Source organism: Copidosoma floridanum, unplaced genomic scaffold, assembly GCF_036245765.1.
Source record: "Copidosoma floridanum isolate Cflo_tuat_1 unplaced genomic scaffold, Cflo_Japanese_pri ptg000009l, whole genome shotgun sequence".
NCBI classification, from domain to species: domain Eukaryota; kingdom Metazoa; phylum Arthropoda; class Insecta; order Hymenoptera; family Encyrtidae; genus Copidosoma; species Copidosoma floridanum.
This window is the reverse complement of record NW_028321886.1, coordinates 5,169,305-5,183,122: the sequence shown is the minus strand read 5'-3', so window position 1 is coordinate 5,183,122 and position 13,818 is coordinate 5,169,305. Positions and strand designations below refer to the sequence as shown.

The following is a 13,818-nucleotide window of genomic DNA, read 5'->3' as shown; positions in this document are numbered from 1 at the left end:
TTAAGCTGCTCCTTTGTATGTAGACTTGCGCAAAAGTAATGCTTTTAATGTAAAACATCTGTCCCGCAAAAAAAAAAAAAAAAAAAAAAAAAAAAAAAAAAAAATGATCCACTCATGAGTATAATACCGAGCCCTCGTGCGACATCAACACACACACGTGTGGTTTCTCTATTTGTTATTATTATTATTATTATTTTCCTCCACATCTCAATTCGCCCACGCGCTCACGTAACGATCCGTAACGAATGTGCCCTCGCAGCCGGGCGATCGGCCGATCGTAGCTGCAGACACGCGCACGTGGACGCCTCCTACGCAAAAAGACGTTAACCTTTATCTCTCCTATACACGCGGTACAACCTGGTGTCGAAGTGTCACACACGCGTGGAGTATATATGCGAAAAAAACGTGTGAGAGCATTTTCATGGCACAATGTCCTGGGAAGTGGTGCTCCCCCGCTCGCATGCCACTCCTCACAGGACGTATACCATACACGTGAACCAATGCCTTTTTCTTTTTGTCATTCAATTTAATTTAGACGTGTAGGTACTTTGGTTGAACGAACATATACAAGTGAACATACGTATAGATAGTGATGTATTTACGATAGGGAGAAGGGGTTAAACAATACGAAATTTTAATGAATGTCACCGATATTGAGAGCTGCTTTTCATCTTTCAGTTTCTACAGAACCTGGGCAAGGTGGACAGAACAGCGGACGACATACTGGACGAGCACATGCAAAACTTCAACAAGCAACAGAACGCCGCCAACAGACTGCAAAAGGAATTCAACAACTACATCAGGTGCATCCGAGGTAATTACATTGTATTCCAATCCTTGTAATCTTTATGTTCTTTCCTCCCACCATCTCCAACTCTATACTTTGGTACATATATATTTACCCGATATTATTATTATTATTATTATTATTATTATTATTATTGTCCTCACTCGTATATCATACATATGATAGATACGAGTATAATTATGCTGATAGTGGGATGTATAAGCATTTAACGAAATAAGCAAGTACCCGCACGACTTTTACCTTAATAACAGCAAGAATAACAGTATACCTACGTCGCGTCTCTTCGGTGTCTCGTAGCGGGCACTTTTCTATTTATAAAGAGATGGGTAGCGCGGCTAGTGGCACGTTTTCCCAGCCGAGAGGCCGAAAACACCACAAACTCGGCCACTCGTCTACCCTCTCGCTGTTAATCCAAGTGTACCGTTCCAATTTCAATTGGTTGGCAAAAGCCATTGTTGTTACATATGCTCGATGAACAATAAAATTGATCCACAATCAATTCCATCATATATATATTGTCACACAATTTTGGAATAAAAAAGATTGTTTTACATCCGGTCACTCTTGCAAGTGTGGCAATTGTTCGATACCTACTCTCTCTCTCTCTCGGCGCTTCCTATCTCTTTCTCGGGAAATTGGCGGCTTCAATGGGTGTACGTAAGTTTCTCCCTACATGTAGGTATAATATACCAGATACTTTGAAAACCAACATAATCTCAGTCGTCGCTGACCATGTGGTATAGGCATACAATATGTGGCAGCAGCTCGTTTCGAAGTGGAACTCGAGTGTTGTTTCATGTACATACATACATGCGTATAAAAGCGCGGGTCGCGCGAAGAAGACGCCGCGAGTCGACCATAGCTGTGTGCGTGTGCCGTATGTATGCGTCGGATGGACGTCCGAGTCCGAGAGAAAGAGCTAGGTGTGCCCGGCTCCGAGAGTTGCGTCAACCTCCCTCCGCCCGCGTGACCCCCTTTTGGAAATTAAACTGGAACGTGACTCTCGCGAGCCCGTCCGAGTCTCTGTGTGTGTGTGTGTGTGTGTCCGTACAACGTAGATGTTGTACGCTGCGGAAAATATATAGGTTTTCCTCACCCACCCACACCCGATGTCTACAGTTCTTACCGAGACGTTCATCAAAGGGGGAACGATCGATGATCGAATCGTTCGTCGGACCCGGTGCGATTTATATATCGCGGGTAATAGCTGGGCGTCATCAGGACACGCGTTTCTCCCCCTTAAAGAAATAACTCGTTATACTCAACCCCTCGATGTGTAATTATATACAACCGAGGCTCGAGTTAAAATAGCACCGTGGCTAATCGATGGCTCCGATCGCCAACTCGCGCGTCCGTCCGACAAATCTCTTTATTTATATACCGATTTAACGTTATTTCGTTCATGTGGTTTGTGAATCGATTGGGCGCACCCTAAACCTCAACGAGATGGTGGTTGCAGAGTCGATCTGCACCCCCTTTTTACTCGAACTTTGAGCTTTTTCCCAAAAAATGTTTCCCTCTCTCGGGTGGCGCTGAAACCTCGATCTCGACGAAAATACTTCGTACTCGTAACATCCCAATAACCGTATAGAGAACCCGTCCTCCGTAAGACAACGCACATACCCAAATACACACATATTATACGTATACGTATGTATGTACCTATACCTATACAGGTGTAACAATAACGAGGCATCGATAGATAGGTATATATACACATACCTGCGTGTATATATGTATACGCGTACCGGGCCGGCGCTTAACGGAGCTTTTATATAACGAAAAAGAGAGAGGAAGACTTACTCTTACATCTTGGCTCGGAGTTCGACTGCTGCTGCCTGCCGCTATATCATATATATATACTTGCACACATGCATGCTGAATCACATTGTGGTGTATCTGCGTATACCGGTGTAGGTAGATAGGTACAGGTGAACGCACTTTTGCGCCACCTTGTACTTGCCCACATATCCATACTTCATCCTTATATATATATACGCGCATACACACATACACACAATACTCTACTGTAATACATATATTATATATATGTACATGGGTTTACGTCGGCGCGACGCCAAGCAAAGAAGAGAAGTGGGTCGGGAAAGTGCAGCCTGCAGCTCGCACGCGGAATGCCTCTCTCCCCCCCCCTCCTCCCCCTGATCCGATACTCACTCGCGAGCCAAACAGAATCGCGGAAAGAGGCGAGAGCGTGCCGATCCCGCTGCGTTTTTTTACCCTTCTTTCCTTTTTTTTTTACTCCAATTTTTTTCACTAATTTTCGTTTCCTCCCTCTCTGTATACTTGATGGTAAACAAAAAAATGGCCCCTTTTTCCTGGGACGCGGATCGGTAAGCTCGACGCGACATCAAACTCTCGACCAAGTACAAGTGTGTTGCAGTAAAGACGCGATAACACGAAAATAGTCTTTTCTTTTCCTACAGTCCGAAATAGAGATTGGGTGTCACGCTGAGCAGTATAAGGTACCTGTATAGTTTCGCGCTGTCCAGTCCAGAGGAGAAACTTGTGTCGCCGACGTGCCCGCAATCGCAGAGTACCTACTTGCTTGTTTTTTTTTTTTTTTTTTTTTTTTTTTTTTTTTTTTTTTTTTTCCCGATGTCGCACGATCGGCTGTTTCTTTCAGAAAACGGGCACTGAAGCTCCGTCCGTCGAATAATACAAACACCGAGCGTCAAGGCACGCTTCGACGTTATACCCGCACAAGCGCACTCGCGAAAACCTTCCGGAGATCGAATCGGGTCACTGCTATGTACCTACTTATGTACATTATAATATACGTTCCCCTCTGCCTTCCAACGTGCTCCGTTGGAATCCGCTGCTCTCGATTTTTTGCCCAAAGCTCGTCGCGTATATTATACACGCATGTGTCCCGGTTAACTGGTGAAAATGAAACGCTCACAAGTCATAGGGGAAAAAAAAAAAAAAAAAAAATGCTCACTGCGAGTAAAAGTTTAAGTGGATACTCGAGCACCGAAGGGTAACAAGGAGAAAAGTTGCGGTGTTGTGTAACGCGCGGTACTTACTTAGGAAAGCTCTTGTCGCTTTGTTTCAAGGCTGCATGGAGAAAAAAAAAGAAGCCAGTGTTATAACATGATACGCGTCAGCGTTGTTCTTTCGTTCATAATATATTTTATGCCTCGGTGTGTGTTTTGAAAAATAAGATGCAGAGGACGAGCTGAGCCGGCATGAAAAAAATCTGCGTTATCCAACTCTTGTGTAATCCAATTAAAGTAGCCAATTTTTCTTTTCAATTCTAAGCAGTTCACTACTCGGTATACGTATTATATGTATATAGGTAACTCCGGATGAGGTGAAACTTGTGTTGTTTTAAAAAATTTTCGATTGCGCTCGATGAGACGTTTCATTCGACGTATATAATATACCAAAATAAGCATTTGAGTTATTACAATTTTTGCATCAAAAGAATGAGAAGTGACGAAACTCTTGTGCGGCACTCGATCCGTGATCCCTTTTACCACCCGCGATCGGTACGTGAAAAAGATATAATTTTGTCGCCGCCGCTCTTTTTCTTCCACTTTGTGGCGATAATTAAGTTGTTCAATTGAAGAAGAGAAAAAAAAACCAACAAGCCACTTGGTCTTAATTGTCCGCGTGACGATTGTTACAGCCGTCCAGTTGGCCTCAAAGTCGCTCATGGAGGCGATGAACGAGGTATACGAGAGCCAATGGACCGGCCACGATCTGTTGTACGTGCAGGCACAGAACCTCGACATGCTCTGGCAGGACTTTGCCCACAAGCTCGGCGACCAGGTCCTCGTGCCCCTCAACACGTATCAGAGCCAGTTTCCAGAAATGCGGGTAAACCAACTGTTTGTTACTTAAATTCATCAAATTACGAAATTTCTTTTCTTTTTTCTCCCCTATTTTTACGTGCAACAAGTGGGTGACCCACATTTTGTGAGCCCATGTGAGGGGTGACCGACAATTTTTTTACTTTTTAAAATTGTTCATTATACACCATAACTCTCAAAATACGCACAAATTCTTTAAATACGGCAGCAAAAATTGAATTCATACTCAAAGATACACATTGTTAACTTTTTGATGGAATGTATATATTACGAGATATACTTATACCTGTTACGATAACTCCGGCACCTACCGCATTCCGATTTCTACGTATGAATTGAGTTGTGTAAGACACCTGCTGTGTATAATGTCTACACAAACGTGTATGATCTGCGATCGCGTTATGATCCGATCACGAAAAATATGTAGTTCGGTATTGAGTATATTTCAATAAAACATTGAAGAAAAAAAAAAAAAAAAAAAAAAAAAGAAAAGAAGTAATGAGCACTTGTGCCCATCAGCTTTGCGGTGCCGAGTAGCGTACGTGTACGTATAATCTAATGAATGGTCGTTAACCCCGAGGAGGACCCGCTCTTGACTTTTCTAAATCCGGATCGGATCGGTATGCGCTACAATGTAGGCTCTCGTCTCCTACTCTCGCGCTGTACGACCAACGCACGAATCGAGTATATATATACGTATTCAATTCGTGTGGACGGTATCGGATGGCCCGTATGAAAAAAAAAAAAAAAATGAATGTGACAACGACGGCATTTGCAGAAAAAGATCGAAAAACGCGGCCGCAAACTGGTGGACTACGACAGCCAGAGGCACAGTTTCCAGGCGCTCCAGTGCAACCCGAAAAAGAGGGACGAGCTGAAGGTGACGCAGGGCAAGGAGCGCCTCGAGGAGGCCAAGCGTACCTACGAGCTCCTCAACTCCGAGCTGCACGACGAGTTGCCCGCCCTCTACGACTCGCGCGTCTTGTTCCTCGTCACCAATCTACAGACGCTATTTTCGGCCGAGCAGGTCTTCCATACCGAGAGTGCCAAGGTGCGTTATATTAGGACCGAGCATTCCTACGTCCATCCCTTTCATTTTTTTTTTTTTTTTTTTTCCCCTCTCCTCCTTGTTGAGTTCCTTCTCGCGATGGTGCCGATTTTAGATCGCGTTGACGCTAACGCATCGTGAATTCGTTGCAGGTTTTTGCAGAACTCGAGGCTCTAGTCGACAAATTGGCCAACGAAAGCCAGCGGGGATCCTACACGATCAAAAAGAACTCGACGCCCCAGTCGCCCAAATCGCCGAACGCAAATTCATCGTTAGTACACCCAATCGAATACAATTATCATCGTTGACGATACAGTGTCGCAGAACCGCTCGTTGACACTTTTTTGAAAAAATCATGAATAATGCACGCACACGTAAACTAACGATAGCCATTTATTTTCAGGCTCATCATCAACACGCAACCTCAACACGTGTCGGCAGGTAACTATATAAAAAAAAAAAAATAAAAATACTTGTATATTAACCGTCCGCGTAACGAAACATGCGAGGAGAAGCGAAAAAGCTATGCGGTGTTTTTTTTGTGATTTGTTTGCCTGACTCTATTCGATAACTCTCTTTTCAAACGCCAACTAATAACAACCGTAACGATTCTCTTGTTTGCACTTGGAAAAACACCTACGCGTATTTTCACTCTTGCAACGTAACTGTGTGTTTTGTTGTAAATAATCTTTAAAAAATGATAAAAAAACAACAGGTGTCGTTTGCAATCGTCATTGTAACACACAGACGTACCGATATATATAATACATCAGAAATGAAACAAAGCTAAATCCATGGCCGCAGCAACATATTAGAGTCCAGCGATGCGGCGCGTTATAGTCTCCTACCTCCACCCCATCCGAGCACCAAATGGCGCAAACGTTTGTGCGTGTGGTGTGTGTGTGTGTTTGTTTGTTTTGTTGTCGTTCGTTTGTGCATTTTCTTTTACAGCCATAGACGACGCGATGCAGCCGCTCCGCGAGGACACGAGCGTCGTCGCGCCCACCAGTGGCCAGCAACAGGTCAACGGCAACGCTAACAGCACGAGCGCTAACAACAGCAACGATAACTCGTCGCTGAATAACCAGGACGACGCGTCCCCCAAGAGCGCCAAGGCGCCCGCTCAGCGCGGCGTCGAGGAGCTCTACGACATACCTGCCGGTGAGTCTGTCGGCTCGCACACGATCCTCGCGGGCGGCTCATTTGTTTTTTTTTTTTTTTTTTTTTTTAACTTCGCCTACCTGTACATTCAAACTTATCAAATCGATCCCGTACAATTGGGATCGGTCTGGTTGAATCAGTCGCCCGCGATAAAGGCTCACACGCTTCGTCCAAGTTGCCGATCATACGAGGGACGATTCATCTTTGTCTCTCGACTAAGTATGCGCAATTTGCCTGCCAAGTTTGCACAGCACAACAAGCATGTTTAAATGTTTACCGTGTAAGAAAATGCTCTCTCTCTCTCTCTCTCTCTCTTTTTGTGTATAACTTGCGCTCGATTTGATTAAGTATTGGTTTTTTTGTTTTTTAACATATATATATTTAGAAAAAAAAACAATTTAAAAAAAAATGGCAATAAACACAATAACAACAGCGAACGACGACATCAACAAAAAAATAACCTAATGGCGGCAAATTGACTCCTCATTCTAGACGTGGAATATGAAAATGGTAACCATTTATCTGCAGGAGCGACTACCGACAATCTACCTCCGGGTGTGCTCTACAGGGTGAAGGCCACCTACAAGTACACTTGCGAGGACGTGGACGAGCTGTCGTTCGAAGTCGGCGAGATCATCCGCGTGGTCGAGTACGACGATCCGGAAGAACAGGTTTGCCCCCCCCCCCCATCTCTCTCAGCTCGAAACGTGTATGAATAATGGATTGGAAATAGTTTTGCGCTCACCGGGGCCATTATCATATTTTTGTGTATTCGTCTTGATTCGAGAGAGCCAATAAAATATTTTAGCCAATAGGCGCGAAGTCTGTAGCGCGTGATTCCTTGGTTGCAGGAGGAAGGCTGGCTCATGGGAATGAAGGAGGGTACCAACGAGAAGGGCATGTTCCCGGCAAACTTTACAAAGCCCTTGTGAGCTGTGCCGATGCGCCGAGTCCCAAAGTCGTCGCTGCCGTTGCCACGTTAAACTGCTCCGCTGCCGGGACATTTTGTCATCAACACGCGTACCGTTAGATGTCCTGTATTGCTCATTTCCTCCGAGTAACTTATACATTTGTAAATCTGAACCCACAAGCTCTTACACGTATACACACGTATAAGCTTATATCAGCGGGTGCAGCTGGAAAAAGCAAGTGCACGGAGCAAACGACGATGATACCGATGTTGATGATTATTGTTATTGTCAAGCTGTCGATGTTAGTGCGAAAGACAAGAAATGGAACGATTGCGCGTTGATCGTTTTAAAAGTGCCTTAAAGCTAGCCACTGTCTGTGCCAATCGACGACACTTACACTGCTGCTGCTCTCTCTCTTTTTTTTTTTTTTTTTTTTCTCTTTTCCTTTCCTCTCCCGTCCCCGTCCGTTTTGTATCCTGATCAGATTTTTTCCTTCTTCTCCAAATGTATGCCAAGAAACAAAATCGACTTTTTCAACGCTCATTGACTGATTGAATCTTTACTCCTCCTTTACATCGATCGTGCAAGATCCCTTGATATCCGATACCTTGGTCAGTGGGTTGAAAACATTTTTTGAATGATCTTTTTTTTATATACATATAATATCTACATAAAAATACATATAAATACATGTATTCGTACAATAAGAGATCGAAGCAGTTTTTGTAAAATCAAACATTTAAATTGCAAAGCTGTGTTGTTGATACCCAAGTATGCGTTTTCAAAGAAAATTTTGAATTTACACTGAAACATCTACAAAGACAGCGATTGTCATGTAATTGAGTTATGTTATTGAAAAATTTTTAACTATATTTAATTATATAGAACCTTACCACGAGTGCTTCGTTTTTTTTTTTTTTTTTTTTTTTTTTTTTTTTTTTTTTTTTTTTTTCTTGGCATGTAAAATAAAGCGCGGTAATCAGGTGTCGTGCATTGCCAATCAAATCTTGTGTATATCGGAAGTTTTTACAACAATATTTACACAAATTATACAAAGAAGTCGCAAACATCGAGCTTCTACATAAAATGTATTTGCGAATTGTACAACTATTGCTATTCTATCAACTCTACCATTACTACTACTTACCACTATCACTACTTCTATTACTACTGTTACTACCACTACTACTATTACTGCATGAAAGTCTATTAATGATAAATTAACATTATTTCATGGATTTGTATATACAACTTGTAAATCGTAAGACTACAATGAAGATCGAGTAGTCCGTATGTGCGTTTTGAAACTGCAATTTTATTTAGTGCCCATCCCATTTTTCGCGGTTTATTAATAGACGAAACGCTGCGCTAATTTAAAAAAATTTTTTTTTTGTTTAGAATCGTATTAAATCATTGAAATCATTTCGCGTCAAACGCTTCGATAAATCAGCAAGGTTTCAAGTATTTACCACACATCTATTCATCCAAACGAGGTTTTTATATTATTAGAGAATAAAGCATAAAATACAAAAGTTCATTAGACTATAAAAAATTTTTAATGTAACAATAATTATATAATCCATAAAATTTTACAAATAATTATTTTAACGAACAACTCCGCTTGGTCATTGTAAAATAAATTTAATTTTTTTTTAATTTATGAAATGTATAAAAAATACATGTGCGGTATCTGCTAAATCAACGTGTTGATTGCATTGAGATACATAATTCGGTAAAAAAAAAAAAAAAAAAAAACATGATATTTTCTTTAAACCGCATGTAATAATAACACTATTAGTACAATTATCTATGGTCATTACGATACAACGTAGAACATTTTGGAATATTATATTTAGTCGTATGTAGTAAACAAAATGACAATATAAACTTGAAGAAGTTAAAACACATTAAACAGATAAAACAAATCATCAACGTCATGAATGAGCTCGCACGTGTATGTTTTTATTCCGTTATACGATATAAGAAACAACAGATTTTAGTCAAGATGGATTGTTCTTTTATACAAATTTTCAAATATCTAAGTTAAAGGATCGACCCATCGTTACGCCTTTTTTTAAAATATAAAAAAAAAAAAAAAAAAAAAAAAAAAAACAAACAAAGAAAACCTGAAAATCGCAAGAGGCTAAGATTATATTTTCTAACGTCGATTACCTTTACAGCATTCTCTTTGAGAAACAATTGTTAAATTATTTGAGAGTATGTCGGTAAATAAAGTCTCCAAGTACATTTTTTACTTTTGTATAGAGATTTTATAAGATTTTACACGAGCGCTTTTTATACAGTGAAATACTCAAGAGACAATTAGGAGGAAAAAAAATCAAGAAAAATCGAGAGTTATATTTTTACCTTAAGAATGAGATTCTACAAGAGTATTGTGATTAAAAAAAAAAAAAAAAAAAAAAAGTATTTAAAGTAGAGAAAATGCGGTATTTTAATAATGAAATTAAATCGTTTCAAGGGAGAGAGTGCTGATAACGTAGTCTTTAATCGTAAGCTTTTTACCTGATCTTATTTATTAACACAAATGAAAAAAAGAAATACATATATTATGAAGAAAGAGGAAAAAAAAGAAACAAGAGATTATTTTATATAGATGGAATGAGAAAAAGACACCGGTGTAACTGTGGAATCGATCGTTGTTATGTCGTTTGTCATATTTATGTCGTGTTGTCTAATTTTACTGTAGCCATACCTATAAATATATAATCTTAGTAAGTAATAATCATTAAAAGTAAGTAATATTACAGTACAATAATATAGCATGTGTCCGCTGGTCGACTTTTGTTTTCTTTCAACAACCTTCCCCCGACAGTCCTTGGCAGTTTTGTTGTCATTGAAAAATTTTGAAATACAGGTATGATTAAATTAAAGCTATAAAAAAAACTACTTTTTTCCACTGAAACAATCAATAATATTGTGTAATCAAATGTTATTGTTCCGGGAAAACATGTCAGCTTATCTTACTTGCTCGCTCGAAAAGCCGATTATCATTAAAAATTATTTCAAGGGTTGAGTTTGACCGTGCATTCTTGAGACGATAAAACAAAACTTGTTTGACTGAATGCTTAATGTTTCGCGTATCTCGTCTTATTAGTGGAATTGATTAAACGACTTTAATTTAAATTACAATTCCAGGCGCCAACGTTTGAAAAGTGTAACGAACAAAAATGTTTTCCAGAAAATACTGATTACAGTATTACGTTGGTATTTTTTGGATTCGAATATAGTGAGTCATAAAATATTTCCGATGGTAATAATGCGTTAAATATACACTAGAGGTATTAGACTCGATATTCATGAAAACGTGTCGACGAAAATTAAGAAACAGAGTTTAACTGATTATTTCAATGCATTATAAAACGAAAAAATGGGAGATAAGAACGAAGGAATCGTTTTTACCAACTGCTGTAACAAAAATGTGTATATGTTACATACGAATGCAAAATAATTATGCGATCGCGGTTTTCTCAACCGGCAAAAACACGTGTAAAATTCATTACACAACGAAACGACAACAAAACGACATTGATTTATCGTAAAGCTGAAGCTGAGAAATCCAAAGCTCTGCAATCCCAATTCAAGGAAAGTGCAATTCCAAACGCACATAATGATGATAATAATTTCGCGGTACGCGAGCGCAAGAAGACGTTTTCCTGAATAATAGTATGCATAGCCGAAGCCCCGCGTCCTAATCCATCGGAAATAAACCAACCTCAAGGGCTTTTTTCCATCACGTACACCCAACATGCATCACAGAGATATTAGGCGCAAAATACAGTTTTTGTACGCTCTTGCTTTTTCGCGATTAAACGATTATGTTAAATTAAGATTTTTTGATTTATTAAATATACTTATGATCCAAATGTTTGGATAACAACAATGCAACAGCACAATGTTTGGTATATATAGGCATATGAAGCGCCGCAAGCACATGAGTCATTCATGACGAGAAATTGAGAAATGGTGATCGTCACCACTGCGTTTGGTGACGGTCAATCGCTAATCGCTTTGCGTTCGTGGTATGAAGAATAATCATGTAAAATTTACATTATTTTCGAAACGGATTTTGCGTTTTGAATGACACTCATTCACTTTTCGTAACGTTTAAAAAATCTAATGTTGATTATTGTATTTTAAATTATTGTACTTCAAATTAGAGTTTTCATTTTCTTCATTCATGAATAGTCGTATAAAAAAGTTTACAGCGCTCACGAATAAAAACAGTACTCCAATAATATTAAAATTTCGAAGAAAACTATTGGAAAGGAATTTTTTAGCGATTTTTCAAATGTCGAGTACTCGATAAATCGTTACGAAAGCTTCTGTTCTTTGTTTCGCGTGAAAAATAAACAACCCAACCATCAAAGTAAATCTTGGAGTTCCGAGGTACAAACCCGTCACATAGTTGGCATAATGATCCACATAAAGTCTTCCGACCTCCAAAGAATAAAGAGAAATCCAATTACGTTTAATCATCAGATTGCATATCTGCTTCCTCTTTCTTTTCTGCAGTTTATCCTCAAGTACAAAATCTTCATTTGCTGCAGGAGTGGCATACAAGCCTCAACCAGGATTAGATTACGTTCCATTTCGTACCTCTCCTTTCGATGGCCATCTATTGTTATACAGTTGTTTATTGGATTTTAATTTCGCAAATATCTGTTGTGTCATATAGGTACATGCGAGTTGTGTGTATTCGATTACCAACCCTCAGGACGAACCGAAAGCAATTTTCGAAGCTAATTATTTCATTAAAATTGTACTGAAAAGTTTGGAACTGGCCAAATAACGACAATCGTGTACTTAATCTTGTACTTTGTTTTGTGCAATAAATGTATTATTAACGAAATCAATGCACTCGGTGCACAAAAAATTTATAAGATCGTATCTTTGAGCCACAAATAACGACATTTGTCACTTTTTATAGAAAAGCTCTGAAATACTATAATAAATGACAATAGAGACAGAAAATCACTAATGCGTGCAAGGAAGGCTCTATTAAAAACTACTTTTCGGGCACTTGGCACTATACGTTTTTTTTTGAAGACCTGTCGCAACAGTCGAATGACCAACTGTTTCCGAAAAAAAGACTATCAGTAATCGCTGAAATAAAGCGAACGCGCTGAATGATAGCGTTTTTTCAATCACACCACATCGCTCGTTATTTTCTCGTAAGAGTCACTGCTTAAGCAACGTACGGAAGCATGAGTAGCTACATTTCTTACGATAAAAAAAAAGATACAGGAAAAAAGCCATTGGCTGTTATTAAAATCTTGAAAACTTTAAGTTGTTTAATTCAAAGAGTGGAGGTACGATATTCGAAAAAGCTTTGAGTTTTGATGTAGTTTGCGGTAAATTCATTAACAGAGATTTTTTTTAAAACTCATTGAGGTATGCATTGGACTGTCGTGTGTATAATATAATATGAACGATTGAAAGTGACAATTAAAAAAGTGTTAAAAACATCTCATTCAAGTACCTCATTAATTTAACACACAAGTGGTGAGCAACGGTAACATTAATGGTAACCTCGGTAACATCGAACAAAGATGCATGAAATTGTTTGTTCCCTTAAAAGGCGAGATCCCGGCAATTTAAAGAACCAACCTTTTTTAACACAGTCGTGTACCACAATAAAAAAAAAATAAAATAAAAAATAACAACAACAATTTTCGTCACAACACGTAGCCGATCGGAGTCAGGTACACATCAACGTCATTGCACGCGCATCAGCAGATAAAAATACAGGTAGGTATATGTGGAGCCAAAGCGAGACATTGATACTTGGACTTGACTCTTCTCGGGCTTCGCGCGCCCTCCGTAAAAAGTACCTATACTGTCTCGTCTCGGTCGCTAATCGAATTTGGTCGCGTAAGCGGATTTCGGAGCAAAGGGAGGTGGATACACTTATTAAGTATAACGCGAATAACGTGTAGTTTATAAACCTCCTGCGCGCGCCACCTACAACCGCACCATAAAAGTTGCATCACACGCTATATATATTATACGTATACACATTCGCCTATACGTTATTAC

At 39.4% G+C, this 13,818-nt stretch overlaps 1 protein-coding gene across 1 annotated transcript in view; it reads left to right on the top strand.

Moving 5' to 3' along the window:
• Amph (amphiphysin) overlaps window positions 1-8,661 on the top strand; it is a 38,658-nt gene extending 29,997 nt beyond the window's left edge. The window contains exons 2-9 of the mRNA XM_089589608.1: window positions 679-814; window positions 4,458-4,648; window positions 5,420-5,692; window positions 5,842-5,960; window positions 6,093-6,130; window positions 6,641-6,850; window positions 7,343-7,521; window positions 7,702-8,661. Of these exons, the coding sequence (XP_089445734.1) occupies window positions 679-814; window positions 4,458-4,648; window positions 5,420-5,692; window positions 5,842-5,960; window positions 6,093-6,130; window positions 6,641-6,850; window positions 7,343-7,521; window positions 7,702-7,782 (1,227 nt within the window). The 3' untranslated portion in view covers window positions 7,783-8,661. The remainder of the gene's footprint in view (window positions 1-678; window positions 815-4,457; window positions 4,649-5,419; window positions 5,693-5,841; window positions 5,961-6,092; window positions 6,131-6,640; window positions 6,851-7,342; window positions 7,522-7,701) is intronic.
• Window positions 8,662-13,818: the final 5,157 nt, after the last annotated feature.